The 18,699-nt window shown below is 36.1% G+C and overlaps 1 protein-coding gene across 1 annotated transcript in view; it reads left to right on the top strand.

Moving 5' to 3' along the window:
* Positions 1 to 18,699, top strand: part of TMEFF2 (transmembrane protein with EGF like and two follistatin like domains 2) — a 245,212-nt gene that overhangs the window by 175,403 nt on the left and 51,110 nt on the right. Inside the window, exon 6 of the mRNA XM_061203502.1 lies at positions 18,197 to 18,345. Within this exon, the coding sequence (XP_061059485.1) occupies positions 18,197 to 18,345 (149 nt within the window). The remainder of the gene's footprint in view (positions 1 to 18,196; positions 18,346 to 18,699) is intronic.

The following is an 18,699-nucleotide window of genomic DNA, read 5'->3' as shown; positions in this document are numbered from 1 at the left end:
TTAGGCTGACATAGTGATTGCTTGAACTATGGCACTGTGTTATGGTATAGTGAGACAACACCAACGTTTTGTGACACTGGCATTATGCTTCAAGGAAAAGAGGATGGACCCGAGTCTCTCAAGCTGACAGCTCTGGCTCCACTTTCCTGTATATGATACCAAGTAAAATGGTGTGTACCTTCTCATAGAAAGGAGACATCTTCTAAATGTCACACTTATTGTTCAAAAGGCTTGAGCTACTTAAGTGAACACCATTGTTTTCTGCATATACATTATTCTTTTAAAGATATAGTAGTCCTTTTATTTAGTGTTGATTGTTTGAATAAGATTCCTTCAAAGTGTATTATATTTAACAGGCTTGTGTTTCCTGCTATTTAAAAACATTACCAAAGGATGATCATTTTTTAGCCTTTAAAAAATAGACTACAAATTGTGCGATTTAGCCACAGCTTTGGTCTTTAATCATAAATTCTTTCAAAGGGGCACACATATTGCAGAATATGTAGCCAAGTGGAACAAGTTCAGAATTAGCATCTAAAACCCTGTAACTGTTTTAGTCCTTACCAGCCTGGCAAAGAAAGCAACAATGACAGCCTCGAGAATACCATGTGACCATTTTAATGTCCCTCTGTCAACAAAAATATTCTAACGACAAGTCACAGCTATAAATTTTAGATTTAATTTTTATAAATTATTTTTGTAGATAAAACTTTATAGAGCGACATATAGTCCAATCCCTAATATTAACTAACCACCACCCTAACAGCATGCTGTCTGCCCAGGCACAGCATATGTATTAGGAAAGCAAAAGAGCATTGCTGCCTAAGAAATCTTGCTAAGCAAAGGGAGGTATTGTCTGCTTTGCATTTGCTTTCCTCATTACCCACACATACTGCAGAGCATACCCTCTGACTAGTAGTCTCCAGAAACCATAGTCAAAATAAAAACAATGCCTGGGAAAAGGCAAAACCTTTCACTTCAAAATGTATATGCAATATTTAACATGTCTTCTGATTCCAATTCATGATTTAGTAATAGCTGCATATAAACCATAAATTGATATACATTTTCTCCTTGTTCTATCTAAATATCTGAATCTACAGACAGCACTTTCAACCAGTACAGGCCCATTTATTCAGTTTTCAGTAGCTGCTGCTGCATCTTTGAAATGAAATAGATCTGTTGATACAAGTATAATTGGAAGTTAGATCAGAATGATCAAATGATCAAATTACTTAAATTAGACACATAATGAATTGCCTAAAGATGAAGAAACTGCTTGATTGGCAAAGGCTTACAGCAGACAGTAACCTTCAATCATTTCCTACCTCTGCAGTAAACACTGACTCATATTTTGAAGGATAGGTGATATAAAGGATAGTAATATCAAAGGTTGGTACAAATTAAATAATCATTAAAAGAAACAAGACTGATTGAGTTTTTGTTCAGAATAAGAAGATTCTGACAGATAGGAAGTCTAAATCATTTTGAGCATCTCAATGGAAAAAAAAAAAGAAGATAGAAGTGGTATAATATGGATTTCAGTGCCCCAAATGTACATAGATAATGAAAAGGCAAATTGTATGCACTGCATGTAACCAGGGACTGTCAAACTGTGGGGACTTTTACCATTCATACTGATTATTGAACACTGATCCTTGGGACATGAAATTCATCATCATGTTTAAAATAACCTAGTCCACGTAACAGGGAGATTTAGTCCATTTTCTTTTCGGTAATTAAATACCAAAATGTCTAATAACTTGTACATGGTAAGCACTCCATTTATTCAGCAAGTATTTATTGCACATCCACTACGAGCTAAGCATTTAACAAAAATTAATAAATATTAATTTTACATAAGAATGAAGAAGTGCTTTTCTTGAAAATTGAAGCAAAATTATATGAATCCATCAATTAACTATATAATTCAAATCAAAACTTTGTCACAGGGGTTGGTGGTGGGATGAATTGGGAGATTGGGATTTACATGTATACACTAATACGTATAAAATAGATAACTAGTAAAAAAGAGATTAAAAAAAACTTTGTCTAAACTACTAAAATATAAACATATTTTTAAGTCAGAAATTTATTCATTTATTTACTCATTTATTCAACAAATATTTATTTAGTGTTTATTAGGTGCCAGATATTGTTCTAGGCCTGAAGAATATAACAATGAACAGAACAGACTAAGTCGCTTTCTACATGTAGCATATATTGAAGTAGAGAAAACAGACAATTTAAAAAAAATCAAGTATGTGATATAATGTCAGGATTCAGAAATAGAAGTGCTGATTTTGATAGGGTAGTCAGGGAAGGCTTCTCTGAAAAGGTCATATTTGAGTCATGCAAATATCTGATTTAAGAGCACTCCAGACAGAGGGAACAGTAAGTGAAAAATCCTGGTGCCACAAGCATATTTGGTGTGTCCTCAGAACAGTAAAAAGTCCAGTGTGGTTGGAGCATGGAAAGGGCGGAGAAGACTGATAGGAAATGAAATTGAATAGGCAGCCAAGGGCCAGATCATGTAGGGCCTCATAAACCATGGTAGGAACCATCGAATTTATCCTACGGTCCATGGGAAGACTTTGCTGGGTTTTGAGCAAGGAAATGATTTGATCTCATTTACGTTTTTATTTATTTATTTATTTAACGTCTTTATTGGAGTATAATTGCTTTACAATGGTGTGTTAATTTCTGCTTTATAACAAAGTGAATCAGCTATACATATACATATATCCCCATATCCCCTCCCTCTTGCGTCTCCCTCCCACCCTCCCTATCCCACCTCTCTAGGTGGTCACAAAGCACCACCGAGCTGATCTCCCTGTGCTATGCGACTGCTTCCCACATAAGCTCACTTTGTCCCAGCTTACCGTTTTTAAAGCATCACCCTGGCTATTCTGTGAACTGACTCTAGGGAGGCAGGGTAGAAACACAGAGAGCAGTTCAGAGGCTCGTTCATTTCCCTGGTGATTTGGAGTAGATGCACACTAATCTTTAGCTGTTTTTTTAATTCCTAGCATCTTAGTGTCCTAACTCTGGATTAGCCTCTATTTCTTTTCTATGTCAGAGGAGAGAATTTTTAATTTGTATGTACTTTTACTAATTTTTCTATACTTTGTCATTCCAATTTATATACTGATAATTTTTCTCAGTACAATATTTTAAATCTCTTATGATCCAAGTTACTCTTTGATCTATATGAGTATGAATACAAAGCTAAAGTCACCCCAGTTCTTTCCAGATATAAATATATTTTTAATTATATTGTTACTTTTGATTAGAACTTTACATTTAAAAAGTATTTTTCAGATTAGAAAAACCCCAAATTTAAGAACAGACCAGTTCACTTATTTAGGGCTGGCATGTTATCAGGGAAAACAGAGCTTAAACCCCAATTCATGTTCAGGGGCCCCCTGACTGATACAACATCTGGATGAGTAATGAAAGCATCCTGTATGGTTTGTTGGTATTAGTCTCTTTGGTGCCTTGATATGAGTCTGATAATGATCTCAGCAAGCCCCAAGTCTGCCCAAGTCTGACAGCTGTCAAATCTCGGTAGATCGTTTGTGAGCTAGAAAGATATAGACTACATGCTATTCAGTGGCATAAACAGAAGTTATCATCCAATGACTTTAAATTGTAATCAACTATAGGCTGATTTATTTAAATAGAATTTATGTTTTTTATATGCTCATTCAGAGTGTGGAACATAAATGTACTTATTTTGAAAACAATAAAAGATAATATGTGATAATAAGAAATATTGTTTTGAATTCAAAGAAATTATAATTTAGGTTGCTTAAGATAGAAGACTGGCAACTTATGAAATGGATGGGTAGAATGGGTAAGGATAAATTAAATCCCTAATATAGACTGTATGTAATATATAGTCATCATAAAGTTAAAAATATTGCCAAGTTTCAGATGATAACTTATGATAGCCCCAGTATTTGTTATAGCCAATAGCTTATTGATTTTTCCTCTTAGAAAAGTTCAAAATAGTTTTTTTACAAAACATAATGTATTCCTGTAGTGGCCACATACTATTAGTGAAAGAAAAGTCCACATTTGATTATGCAGCTTCAAAAGCCTTCTGAGATGAAGCCAAGAGCAGGACCATTTTGCACGGCCATGCTTAAGAACAGAAATGCGGATATATCTTAATTAGAATAAAAAGAATATCACCGTTAGCGAGTAACTCTAGCATGAAAAAATAAATGAGAGCAAAAGAATTCAATGTGGCTTTATGCATGTTGCTACACGTACATTTATCTAAAATCTATAAATCGAGTTTGTTTCTACTATGTTTGAGAGTACAAGTAGATTCATTTCTCATTTCATGTATATTGTCTCTGCATATAAATACATCTTATAGACAATATATTAAAAACATGCTTTTCTACATTTTTATCAAGAATTTTGAACCTTCCCATGTTCTAAATAGCAAGCTTCTCTGCTAGATGGTAAGCTCCATGAATGGCAGGGGATTTTTTCCTAAGTACTGTTGACTGAAAAAAAATACACAACCTGAAAGTTGAGAATTATGTTATTCGGTGGCCTTACCGAGGACTGTAGCCCAGAATAAGCCTCTCAGATAGCTCTGAGGAACTGTTCCAAAGAGCTAAGGGAGGAGCCAGGAAATATAGGAGCTTTTGCTGAAAAAACAAACAAACAAACAAACACATGTTGAACATCAAAAGATTATGGCTAATCACAAAAAAAAAAAACCCCAGCCATCTCCAGTTAATGATTTTAGTGCCTTTTTATGTATGGGAAGATGCAAGAGTCTGGTCTCATTGAAATTATTCTTTTGATATGCGTCTTAACTATCTAGGGCCAGTATGTTATTTTTCTCCGCCCTGAATTCCACTCAGGGAGCACCAGTAGGGGCGGCTGCCATGGCTGATAGCTTGATGGTGGGCAACATTAGTTGTTTATCGGAGTGGCAGGCAACATTCTTTGTTTACTGAAATGGCAGGTAATATTTTTTGTCCACAGTACTTAGATTGTATACTTGGCTTAAATATTTGAAGAGAGAGAAAGCAATAAAAATATAGAGAAAAGTAAGGAAGAAGTGAAGGACAGAGATAACAAGGACTAGAAAAAATAGGAGTAGGAGTGAATGCACTTATTTTCAGCATTACTCAGTGCGATGATATTCTTAGAATTTCCAAGAATGTGTAATATTTCTGGAAAATCAGATAAATAAGCTAATGGTTTCTGTATTTTGAAAATTATATAAAGTTAAAAATTATTAAAATCTATAGGACAATGCCAAATATCTCATCTTTAAAATAGAATATACTGGAGATGTTATCTGTTAACAGTTTCTTTTTTAAGCAAAAAAAAAAAAAAAGGAAGAAAGAAAAAGAAAGAAACGTTAGTCTTGTACTTCCAAACACGGCAGAAAAAACCTCAATTTATAGATTTTAGATAAATCTGCATGGCAAATAGTCTTTTTATCCAACTGATCAAAGCTTATTTGCAGTTGATTAATCAGGTGTAGGTGGAAAGTTAATATAGTGATGGCCAGCCTGGAATGGACTCTAGACCAATTTAATACAAGATGAAGAATGAACTCTTCATGAGCATGGGAAGCAACAGAACCTGCTATGCACCAAATATCATATGAAGTTATTTTCATTTGTTCTCCACTCATACCCTCAGACAACCTTTAGAGGTAGGTATTATTATGAGCTAAGAGTTATTTTCCACATTTTATGAATCAGTCAACTAACTTGCAAAATTAAGATTTTTAACTCAATGGCATATGATCCTGCAATCCCACTCCTGGGCATATATCCAGAGAAAACTATAATTCAAAAAGATACATGCACTCCAACGTTCATTGCAGCACTGTTTAAAACAGCCAAGACATGGAAGCAACTTAAATGTCCATTGACAGAAGAATGGACAAAGAAGATGTGGTACATATATACAATGGAATATTAGCCATAAAAAAAGAATGAAATAATGCCACTTGCAGCAACATGGATGGACCTAAAGATTATCATACTAAGTGAAGCAAGTCAGAAAGAGAAAGACAAATACCATATGATATCACTTGTATATAGAATCTAAACTATGACACAAATGAACTTATCTACAGAACAGAAACAGACTCACAGACAGAGAACAGACTTGTGGTTGCCAAGCAGGGGAAGGAAGGGATGGATTGGGAGTTTGGGATTAGCAAGATACAAACTATTATATAGAGAATGGATAAACAACAAGGTCCTACTGTATAGCACAAGGAACTATATTCAATATCCTATGATAAACCATAATGGAAAAGAATATGAAAAAGAATGTATATATATGTATAACTGAATCATTTGCTATACAACAGAAATTAACACAACTATACTTCAACTATACTTCAATAAAATAAATTTTTTTAAAAAGATTTTAACTCAGGTCTGTTGTTCATTCAACAAGCATTTATTAGGTACAGCTAACCGGCTAAGACCCTAATAACAATATCCAAAGGTCCATGTTCTTTCCACTAAACTGTGGGGACAGGTGACACAGGACAGGACGGAGAGCAAGTGAGTAAGGCTACAGATGATGAAACAGCCAGCAACCTAGTAGAGGAAGCAGCAGCCCCAGGAAGGAAGCACTCTCAGATGACACAGAGCATGGCTGGAGACCTGGAGAGTTAGGAATCACTGAGTAACTCACCGATTAGAAGGACATTAAGGAAACATTGAAAAATCAGACAGGAATCCTCATTCATCCATTCTTTCATTCAACAGTTATATGTGGAATGTCTATTATGTGCAAATCACTGAGCTAGGGGCCAGGGAGGGCAGGGGAGAATGCCAAGTTCATTGAGCAGAGGCTTTAAAAGAGAAGAAGCTACAAAAACGGGGAAGATGGTAGGAAAATGAGGATGTGTGCTAGATAAACAGAAGTAATAGTTAATATGAATGTAAGGAAATAAAGTATCAGAATTTTAGAACTGACCACCCTAGACATCATCTTATTTGGTCAGCTTGTTCTCCAGTAACCTGCAGCCAGATACCCAGCAGCTAGAGAGCAAGAATGCCCAAACCAGAGTCCTGACTCCTGGTGCAAGTTTCCTTCAATGACCTGACCTGATTTGCAGAAGCCTCTAGGGCTCTGGGTTCCAAACAGGAGGCATATGTTGTCATTTCTAACATGAAACAGGAGACATGAGTTTTAGGGAAGAAGAAAGATGTTTTATCATGCACACAGAGGAGAGAGTCAACAGAGGGAAGAGAGTAAGAAATGATATTGTTATGGAGGTAACTTCAGTGCAGTAAAGGATTTAGAAGTTCTCTTGCTACAAGTCACCATGGAAACCACCTGTTAAAATTCTACTCCTCCTTAAAGTTCTAGTTCAAGCATCATATTCTCCCTGAAACCTTTCAAGATCCTCCAGGTAGAAGTCATTGTTTCTCCTCAGTGCTCTCAAAACACATTGTTTATGCCAACTTTGATGACAGTTTTGTGGATACTTTTTTTTCTCATTTCACTGTGATCTCTGTTGCCAGCTGGGATCACATGGGCCATCTTGGTGTCTGTGATATTTAGCCCAGTACCTGGCACCAAGTAGATGCTCAACTACACGTACGGGGTTAGACTGAATTCAGTGAGATCCGTGATAAATGAAAATGCATGTGCCTAGGAATAAAAGACAAACAAAAACACAAAAAAAGTGTGGCAGTAATAGTTGCAGACCTCCAAACACCTTTAACAAGAGGACCTTACTGGGAGTTCGCAGCAGGGAGGTATTCACACATCCTGTAACTTTTTACCTTTTAAAGCTTAATATGTTTGAGAAACTCTAAAGCATTCTTATTTCAAGGCAAAATGTTCAAACACTTCTACTTAAAGTCCTCATCCCAAGGGTTTCGGAATAGCTCACGACTATTTCTGGCTGCCAACACTGCCATACAGCCCTGTTTCAGAGCATCAGAACTCACTGGCAACACTGCAGGAAGTCAATGAAGAACGCTGGCTTGGCCTGTAAACTAAAATGCCACCATGTGTTTGCAAGTTTAACATTTCAGTGGGTGAACAAGTAAGATGAGGAGAGAGAGAAGGACGGAGATGATTCCCTTCATATAACAAACTCTACTTGAAAGTCATTTTTATATAGACATAAACAGTTGTTATTTACAAAGACACATTTTAGTCTACTGGAATTTCTCCATGCTCATATTATTTTTTTCAAATGTGGTTTAAACAATTTAGAAATAGATTATCTAGATCTAAATCAATGCAAAAAATATTTACTAAGCTTGACATTTAAGCAAAATGTCAAATCTAATATTTTTATCTTTAATTATATTTTGAAACTATCAAAAATGTAACACATGTGCATCCACCACCTAGTTTTAACAAACATTTTACCATATTTATTTTTGATCTTTTCTTAAGAGACATAACATTATGGATAAAGTTAAAGGCATCTTCCTTCCTTAATCATATTTCCTACCTTCTCTTTCCAGGATTGGTATATAACATCCTTATGAATATTTTAATCATATTTTTCATTATTTCATTTCATTTAATCATATTTTTCATTATTTCATTATTCAAATAATGAACTTTATGATAGCATGTTATAATATGTATTAAATATTATTTTTAAAACAAATTTAAATTAAATTGACACTAAAATTAATAAGTGAAAGATAAAGGATGATGTAATCATAAAGGGAGATTATTTGATACAAGTTTTAATTATGAATGTATTTAGTTCATGCCAGCATAACTTAATCAACACTTTATTTTTATACTCAATTATAACAGCATAAACTTTTGCGGACATCAGTCTGGGAAAAAAACATGTTACAAAAGCACCGAGAATTAATTTCATGAGGAAACGCTGCAAGTATACAAAGATCACCTTATTTTCCTACCTTTATATCATAAGATCAATAAAACTGAAACTTGTTGGATAGATATTTTATTGTTCCCATTTATCACCCATCATTTATACACACACACACAAACACACACACACACACACACACACACACACACACACACACACTCTTACTCACTTACTGCTCTTAGCTCCCTGAGAGCCAAGGAGTAAAGGAAAACACATCAGGTCTTAAGGTGACATTACCTAATAAAAGGAGATATGCCGTATCATCAAGTAACACTACCTTTTTTCTTTGAAAAGAATTATCATGAGTGTCCTTATAGGAAACTAAATAAAAATTAAACAGACAAATGAAAACCACCTGAACAATGTAATAGACAGTGTTTTCAAACTAGCAATTTTACCACAATGCAGTTATTTTTCATCTACTGTTTCTTATATCTCATGGATAAAATCCAAGGGCATGATATGAAATTGCAGCTTTCTGGAAAATCTAGACTGTAATGATGTTCATGCATATTTACTCCTGAAAGTCCTTTGGCAAATGAAAGCATACCAGAGGGCCAGTTTGTAAAATATAAACATGAAGCCACCCCACTGGCTGAAGTGGGTGTGGGAATCCCACAGCTGGTCCTAAACGAAGGTGCTGAAACACTCAACATGCATTGTGACAGAAAGGAGTGAGTGGGAATTCAGTCTATCACGTTATTCAAATGCGATTTTTTCATTATATTGTTTTTCCTTCCATCTTTTTATCCTGGGGTTTTCATGCTTTCTGACTCTGTTGTATACTAAGACCCATCTAGTCAGAGCAACCGTGCTTCTTAGTAATCAGAGAGTCACCCTTGGTTATTGAATATGTTTTCCAGCCTAATGAGCGAGAGCATACACATGATGCTAATGAGGGATTTTTGCTTCAAGATACTTTAAAAAATGTGTATGAGTAAGAAGAATTGTTTACTCAGATTATTTTAAGATGTAAATGCAGCTGCTTCAAAAAGGAAAAAATAATCCTGAGAAAAATGCAACTGTGATACAAGAAAATGGATCACGAGCTCAATCCTGCTTCAACTGCATCCTATATACTGAAGAGGGGCGTGGGAGCGCTCGAGGCTTCGGAGGGAGCCTTGTTTGCTCTCTAAAGCAGTGGGCACTAATCGTAGCTGCTGCCACAGTCCTCATCAATCAGTCCTGGAATCAGGCCAGGTGTATGTGAAAAATCCAAGGAATAATTCTCTAAACCACAATTAAGGGTGCTTACATGATATCTACATCATGATAGAACCCTGTTTGCCTCTGTCCCAGTAGCAAAGAAAGACAATTCTCCCTACCAGGAGAGGAAAAAATGCCTTCCTGAATCCCACATGCAGCTGCCACCCTGAGCCTGGATTCTCTTCTCTTATGTTTCCGATTTGGAACAGAACACAGGTCAGGAAAAAAAAAAGGAGGAAAGGGTAGAGCAGGAAATGCATAGGGGTGACATTTTTTACCTTAGTGCTTTGCTACAATATGCCTTAAGTATCGAGCCACTAAGCCCTATTGATTCTTCCTTCGAGTGACTGCCTCACTCTTGAGCTTTCCTTTGCTAGTCCCTCTAGCTGACGGTGATAGCCTGGTGACTAGTGGCCCTGCCCACACTCCACTGCCGCCTAATCTTCCTAAAGCATGCCTTTCATCACGTTGACTTTCTCATCACCCTGTGATCAGAAAGCTTTCTGGACTCCCCACTGACTAGAAGATAAAGGCCACTCTTTGGACCGGAATTGAGGCCCTTTATAATCTGTCTATAGAGTGCTGGACTCGGCCACTTTTACTGGGAAGAGTTCATTTCAATCAGACTGATTTATTCCTGTTCCCCAGCACCCGGTGCCCTGCCTGCCTCCACACACTTCCCCATGTCGTTTCTTCCATCACAATTCTGTTAAATCCTACCCATCTTTTGAGATAGTTCAGCTTCCATGGTTTCCTCCCTACCTTGTGGGCATTAAACCTGGGAGTCATGTGGAAGTTGGAGCTAAGTGCCTGGCACTGGGGGCCCCTCCAGACTTTCATCTCCTTTCTCACCACTCCATCTTGGTTTTACTTGATGAATCAGTCCTTCTGACTTCTCCACTATTGATGTTTTTCAATCAGTGCATTTAATCACCTGTTCCTGTCACCTGAAACCACACACATATCACCTGAAGCATGTAGAGGAATACGTGTCACTGAAGCATGTACATTAAACAAGAATATTAAACTCCTTATAATGGAATAAAAGAGAAAGAGAAAAAGGGTGTGGCTGAGATTTGTCAGTAGGCTGTGCAAGCTATCTGCCTTAGAAAGAGCTAAGGAACTTGCTTAAAATGTTGATTTCTGAGTCCCATCCCAGATGTATTGCATCAGAATTTCTCATGGCGAATCTTACACACACTAAATTTGGAAAATCTCTTAGTCTTAGAGGGTAAGAAAGAGTATTTACTATGATTACAACTCATCACAGCTGCACATCAGAATCACATTTTGTAGCATTTTTGACAACTGCAGTTACCTTGACCTCATACCAGACCTCCTAAGTGAGAATCTTTGGGTTGGCACCCAAGGTCAAAATATCCCACAAGAGGTTTTGCTCTGCATCCAGGATTGGAAACCACTAAGCCAAAAGTTAATGACGACCAATATTTATTAGGTAATTACAACTTCTAGAAATAGTGTTAAGCAGTTTATGTACATTTATAAACGATTTTCATAGGTTTGGAGAAGTTAAATAACTAGTCCAATGCCATACAACTAGTAAGTGATCAAGCCTCAGTTAAACACAGGTCTATTTGATACAAAACTCCAAACTCTAAACTCATTCCCATCTACCTTTATTATTTTAGACATTATTTTAATACATGGCCGTCAGTCTCTTTGCCTGGAATCGTTCCTCCTGTTAAATATGTGATTCTGGTTTTGAAAGTTCTGACATCACCTAGGGGAAGGGTTCCTCAGCTTAGTTTCCCTTCGTTCACACACCCATTGACTGGCTATCTGTAGTTCTAGACATTTTCTCAAACCTTTCCATCTAATAAGCCAATTTCTATGCTTTAATCCTTATAAAAAGACAGATATTAATAGCAACTGAACTTTTTCCATGTACAAGAGAAGCCTGGTCCCCTTCACTGTAATCCTAGGTTACATGTCTGGAGAAGGGCATTGCTCCTTCCTCCTAGGTTTCGAAACAAAAAGGATTGCCGTTCTCAAATTTAAAAAAAAACTATTGGCCCAAGCTTACATATGTCACCTGAGTAACAATATGGTAGACTTCCTCAGCTTACCTCTCAGTCAACACTCTTCCACCCTTTGTATAGAGGGTTTAACTTTTCAATGAATTTTCACATCTCTTACCTTATTTTTTCCCCACAACTCAGTCGTTCCTGAATTGTAGCTTCTTTACAGGTAAAATACTTAGAATCAAATTCCATCAAAAGGAGTGACATGAAAATTAATGAGTAAATGGATTTAAAGTATCACAGGAGTCTTGAGTGAAAGGTACACACTGTTTTTACTGTTACTACTATAATGCAGCTCACCCATTACAGTTCTGACGGAGAACACTGACAGCAGCTCTGACCTCATTTACTGGCCAGGCCAGAAGGGGTCTGCATCGTAACCTTAGAGACAGACAAGCTCCAGGGAAACAAACCAGTCAAGGTCCAAAACAACCCCGAAACCACCGTCACTGCCATGCAACTGAGTGCTTTAAAACTGATTAGGAATGTTGTATGGTCAAAATTCTGAATGGACATCAGATCAAGAACCTTGGGAGAGGAATAAGTGACAGGCATGTTTGATAGATGAAACAAAATCTAGTGAAATTAGAGGGCAGCCACAAACCAGACACATGAATAAGTAATTTGCTACCTGGCAGCGTTTGCATCCTCACACTCTGGTGGATGACAAGACATTCTTAAATACACGGGAAAGGCTTATTTAACTCATTTCAGAACATTCTTGGAAGAGGCATTTCAAGAGAGGCAGGGAATTAAATTAATGTCAAATCCCCCAAAATATTCATGAAATAATTATAAATGTATGTGAGTTTTACTTCCTATAATTTAGATTCTTCACTCCATCAAGTGGTCTTTTAAACTTATTGGATATTTCTCTTCTTTCTTACAATTCAGAGAGCTAAGGTTTTCAGTCAATGTTAATTTTCTGTGAAGGATTTTCAGAGGGGAGTATTTCCACATAGAGACCCCTGAAATTATTATTTTCAAGTAGGGCTGATTCTTTTTCTTTGTAGCCTAGAAGAAAAGAGATCTATGTAATCGCAGTGTCAAAGTGTCAAAAGACCGAGATAGGTTGAAAAAAAGAAAAGAAAACACAAAAAACCTTAAAGGCGTCCATGCAGTTCTCAGCCTTACAAATCCTTGGCTCACATAAAATACTTGTGACATGCTGTAATTAACTAGTTACTCCTCTCAGAATGAATAATAATGCAATTATTTGCCAAAAGCAGGGAAGAAGGGATAGTTTCTGTTTTTAAAAATGTTCACCTTTCATTTCTGTAGAAAGCAAAACCCTGGATTAGTTTACATAAGCTGTGAAAGCACAGAGTGACCTGCATTCTCACTATTACAGTATATGATAATTCTGTCACCTTTTTATCAGAGCCTTATACTTTTCAATGGTTTGAAACAGTACTAAACTGACAAGTCAGGACCACATTCAAATTGTATTGGTTCTTAAAAACAGCACCCAAATACCACAGAATGTAAGTAGTAACCTGGCTGGTGAAAACATCTTTTTGTAATTGGACTTCCATGTCATTGAGGAGGCTAAGGGCTAGCGAGGGTTCTGTTTCCTTTGTCTGTGCAGACAAAAATAAAAGGAGGAAGGTGAACCTTAGTTCTTCAAGGTCCTTCTCCTTCCTTAGAGATTCCATGTGCCAAGTAACACAAAGTTAGGTGAGAGTTTATCTGAATATATCACTGGTTCTCTCTCCTATGTGTTAATGTCTAGACAATGACTGTTTTCTTTAAATTTTTCCAACTCCATCCTGCCACAATTTCAGTAATTCATTCAGCAAGCATTTATTAAAGCCTTGCTATGATGCACTGTACTAGGTACCAGGAATTCAAAGGTAAAAAAGACACATTGCCCTTGAGAAGGTTGCAGAAAAGTAAAAATATGAACTAGAGAGTAGGCACATTAACAATGGAGTAAATGCCACCAGGGAGCCCCCTCTCCACACACACATACACAAATTCATCCACTGATATAAAGACACAAAACCCTGCTGCCCCATGAATATGAACTTCCAAAACTTTTTAAAAAGTTTTGAAGCAGAGACTTGGATTTAGTGCTAAAGCATAACAATTTTGTAATTTCAGTAGAGTCAGTTGGAATGTGTTTATATGTATATGTGTGTCTGTCTGTGTGTGTTTTTATGTGGAGCCAACTTTATATAGAGTTTCATTAAGGATAAAATGTTCTGAACAATTGATGCCTTAAAGAAACAGATTAATTTAACATGTATCAGTTACTCATTCTAATACCAAGTGTTAGCTCAGAATTTTTTAAAACTAATATTCTCTGATATATCCTCATGACCCTATGATACTAAAAAGCCTGGATCCCTTGTTTGGGAAGACAGAGACTGAGTCAATGTTATTTAAATTCATAAAATCATGATAAATATTCCAAAAGTAGACACAGCCTTGTTTTTTCAAGCCCTATTCACCCAAAGCATTTGTTTAATTAGTTAATAGTAGGCATTTGGATCTTTCTTGTTTTTCATTGTACTGAACAGTATGTAGAACAGTGCAGGCTTTGGCATCAGACTGCCTATATTCGAAATTAGGTTCTTCCACATACAAGCTGCGTGACTTGTCCAAGCCTACATATTCTTATCTGTAAGATGGAGATGGTAAAAGTAACTACCTCATAGAGACAGAAGGATGAAAGGAGTAATAACATATAAAGCACATAACACTAGGACAGGCACTACCATTAAATAAGCTAGTATTATTATCATTATTCTCAAATTCAATTGAATATTCATTTGATCTCAGTGAGGACATTTAATATTTGCCAAGAAAATTATTTAGCTACCCTATGTCTATTTCTATGGCAGTAGAGTGATGAGAATTTATATTAATTTTATCCTTTCTTTAAAAATATAAAATCATGTTTCTGTATTCATTCATTTCATTTATGTATGTATTGAAACCACAGTTATTGAAAGTTTAGTGTGTGAAAGGTATTGGGCGGGACAAAGATGATTTAGCCACTACTGATAAAAATCAAGATAGACTTACAGTTGGAGACCATGGTCCTGAAATCTTGCATGGTTTTCTAATGAATTAAGCCTAATAAACTTAGGTACACAAAATATATAGTAAGCAATGATCATATAATCAGAGTTCATTGGTCTTTCATAAACGTAGAAATGGTAGGTCTTTGTAAGCCAGTCCCAACGTTTCCCTTTCCCTAAGCTACATAGTTTTAAAGCCATTTCAGCAATCAATGAAGCTTTTTCCACTTATTCAAAGAAAGAAAAATATTCTTCACAGACTTCCAATTTCCAATTGTTGCTGAAATTCATGAGCAAATTTATTATACTCATGCATTTATTTAATATATGCAAGGCCCAAAGAGGAGGGAGGAAGGAGGAGGTATGATAACACTATACAGTAGAGAAAAAGATAATTAGAACCCATGCTTTCCTAAAGCTTATAGCCCAGCAAAACTCCATCTTACTTTCACCTGAAAGAATCTAGGTCCTCCTTTTGAGATGAGAATAGAAATGCCAAATGTCTACACTTTTATCTTAGGCATTTCCTGAAAAGCTTTATTTGAGGCAGTAAGAATGAGGAATTTCCAAAGGGGAAACAAACCTTAAAAGGAGATCCCTGAATGAGCAATGCTAGAAAAGGAAAGGGAAGAAGATGTCGGCATCAAAAAGTCTGTGGGACTAAGATCAGATCAGTCAAACTGAAAAAAAAAAAAAAGCCAACTGGAAAAGGAAGATCTTATAAGATACCCTGAACAATTGTTTAATTTGGGGCTATGGCTTAATTAAGTGAATTCTTCACTGAAACGTTGAATCTGGCCAGTTCAATTCAATCACATTTTCTCTTTCCATCTCTATTCTCATTTCACCATTTTGTTATGATTATCAAATGGATTTCTGAATTGCCAGTCATTTTTTGTCAAGATTATATATGGTGTACATCCCTGAATTTCTTTGTATTCAATTTGGAGACACCTGAAAAGCCCTTGATATCTTACATAGTTTACTCCAGATGGACAGAGGTTCTCACATACCTTCCTCTCTGTTCTGCTGCTGCTAACAGATAATTATTTCAGTGTCTTTCAAGGAGATAGTCTCTAGAGTCTAACACAACAACAGTCAAAACCTAAACTGTCTTCAACGTAAATGAAGCTGTCTTTTTAAAAATACAAAAAAGTCAGTCCCTTCCCCTCTTTATTTACTACAAATGGTTAAGGAGAACAAGCCTGAGCTACAAGTCTCTTCTCCAAATCCTTTATGAAAAGGACCAAAAGCTCTTTGAACATGTAGGAGCTCCTGATCTCAGATTTTTCAGATGCCAAGAATCAGCCAAGGAAGCAATGTCGCGATCCCAGTAGCTGTCATCATGTAGCACCATCACGGCCAAGGTAGGAACACCACCCTCAATGACTTAAGCATGTAGAGATGGTTACCATCTGTCTTATTTGTATCTAAATAAGTGAAATATTAAAAATAACCAAGTGTTCCTAAAGCAATTCTCTTACAAAAAAAATATTAAATGAATTAGTACAGTATCTGCCAACACTTTTAACAGAGATATAGGTAATTCTGATACAGATGGTTTAAAGACTACACTCTGAGAAGCACTGGTGTGTAGACAAACCCTCTCTCACTCAGTCAACAAACTGATCAAGCAGTGATTCCTAGGAAGTGAGTCTGGTGCCAGGCTGACTGCTTAAGAATACAGAATCCTAGGCTTTTCCCCTAGACTTACGGAGGCCCAGAAACCTGCTTATAAATGGCTATGTTTAAATTTTTCCGGGAAACATACACAGCCTGCAGTAAGAGGAAAGGGGTTGTATTTTACTTTAACACATCTGTGGGGGGTCCTTGTTCCACAATTTACTAGCTCTCTGACATTACGTAATATCATTGGACTGAAAAATGGCTGTTTCGAAGATTAAAGAAAGCAATGCATGTTTAGAACCCAGCATGTAGTCAGCTGCTTGTTTTTGTTATCACTATATCCTATGCTCAGCTCCAAGTAGATATACAAAACTAAAATGTGTGATTCATCACTTCAAGAAGCATATCATCTATTTAGAAAAGTAATATAAATATTAATAAAAATTTTAAATGGGTTTATATTCTAAGGCACTAACATATTTGCACACATAAACACGATATTCTGAGTGACAAAGTAGATTGTAAAATACAGAGAATTATAAGGACATAGGAAAAATCATAAGAAGCTTGCTTTAAATGTCTAATTCTCTTAATTCAGGTGACCTAATTTTCATTAATTCACCAAATTTTTATTTCTATTAATAAAAATATTAAAATCATGAGCCATAATCAACTTATAATTATTTAAAACTGAAAATAGAAAGAGTAGTATGTATGTGGGAAAGGGCTCCATGGGATAGACTTCAAGGGGCCCATGAAACCCCTAAAATATTATGCAGAGTTGTTTATATGAGTATAGGTATTTCTGAGGAGAGATTCATACCTTTTACTTCATTCTCAAAAGGTTTGGTGATCTCCTCAAAACGTTAAGGACCACTGAAGATTCCTGTTTAGCACATCTTATGTGTATCCTCATATATGCTGAAGAAATTTAACTCCTGATTGTATTCCAAATAATCTCCGTGTGTACTTTCTCTTAAATGTCCTCTGAATCATTTTCCTCAAGCTTTCACCATTCAAATATCCTGAGAAAAGAAGTAACACAGTAAGATTTCATTTAAGAAAATTGTAAAGCAGAGTTTCATGGCTACTTCAGCTTATTCAAATTCTGCAGGCATCAGCATGGAAGTTTATGTACATGTTTTAAAAGTTCCAGTGGCAGAGATTAACTGATGATTATTTTCTGAGTTTTCCCTTTTTATTTTTATCCATTGCTCAGTCTTTTGAATTATTTTTGATTTGTTCTATGTTTCTTTTCATCTCAGGTAGAAGAGTGAAGGAACTTCCCCTGGAAGGATAAAATTCAATTTTGCCAACTTGCATTTTGCCAACCTAGCAATTCTTCCACTTTGTGTTTTATTTATAATGTGGTAACAACTCTATTGATGTTACACATTTTTATTTCTCTCTTCCTTTAGGTGTGTGTGCAACATTGACTGTTCTCAAACCAACTTCAATCCCCTCTGTGCTTCTGATGGGAAATCTTATGATAATGCATGTCAAATCAAAGAAGCATCATGTCAGAAACAGGAGAAAATTGAAGTCATGTCGTTGGGTCGATGTCAAGGTAATGTTCACATCAAAATTCATTTTAAAGAATGTCTTTAGTCTTTGTGTAGAAATGAAAAGTGGAGATAACTCCTTATTAGGCAGCAGCTTCATTTTTGAAAGACAATTCTGACTTACAATGGGCAGTAAATTTTACTGCAGCAATTGTGGTGATTATAGGAGTTTGAGGGCCTATTGGCAACAGTCCATATTTTTTTCTATATAATGGGACTGTATCTTCACAGTGCCATCAACCCAGAGGCCAATATTCAGAAGATAGCAGATATACTCCTTGCACAGGGAAAAAAGAAAGTGAAAATAATTTTTAGCAAAGAATCTAAAGATTATTAGACAACCTTGAAATCAAAAGCAA

Source organism: Eubalaena glacialis, chromosome 1 (genome assembly GCF_028564815.1).
Source record: "Eubalaena glacialis isolate mEubGla1 chromosome 1, mEubGla1.1.hap2.+ XY, whole genome shotgun sequence".
In the NCBI taxonomy this organism is placed as follows: Eukaryota; Metazoa; Chordata; class Mammalia; order Artiodactyla; family Balaenidae; genus Eubalaena; species Eubalaena glacialis.
The sequence above is the reverse complement of the archived record's forward strand: the minus strand, read 5'-3'. Positions and strand labels throughout refer to the sequence as shown.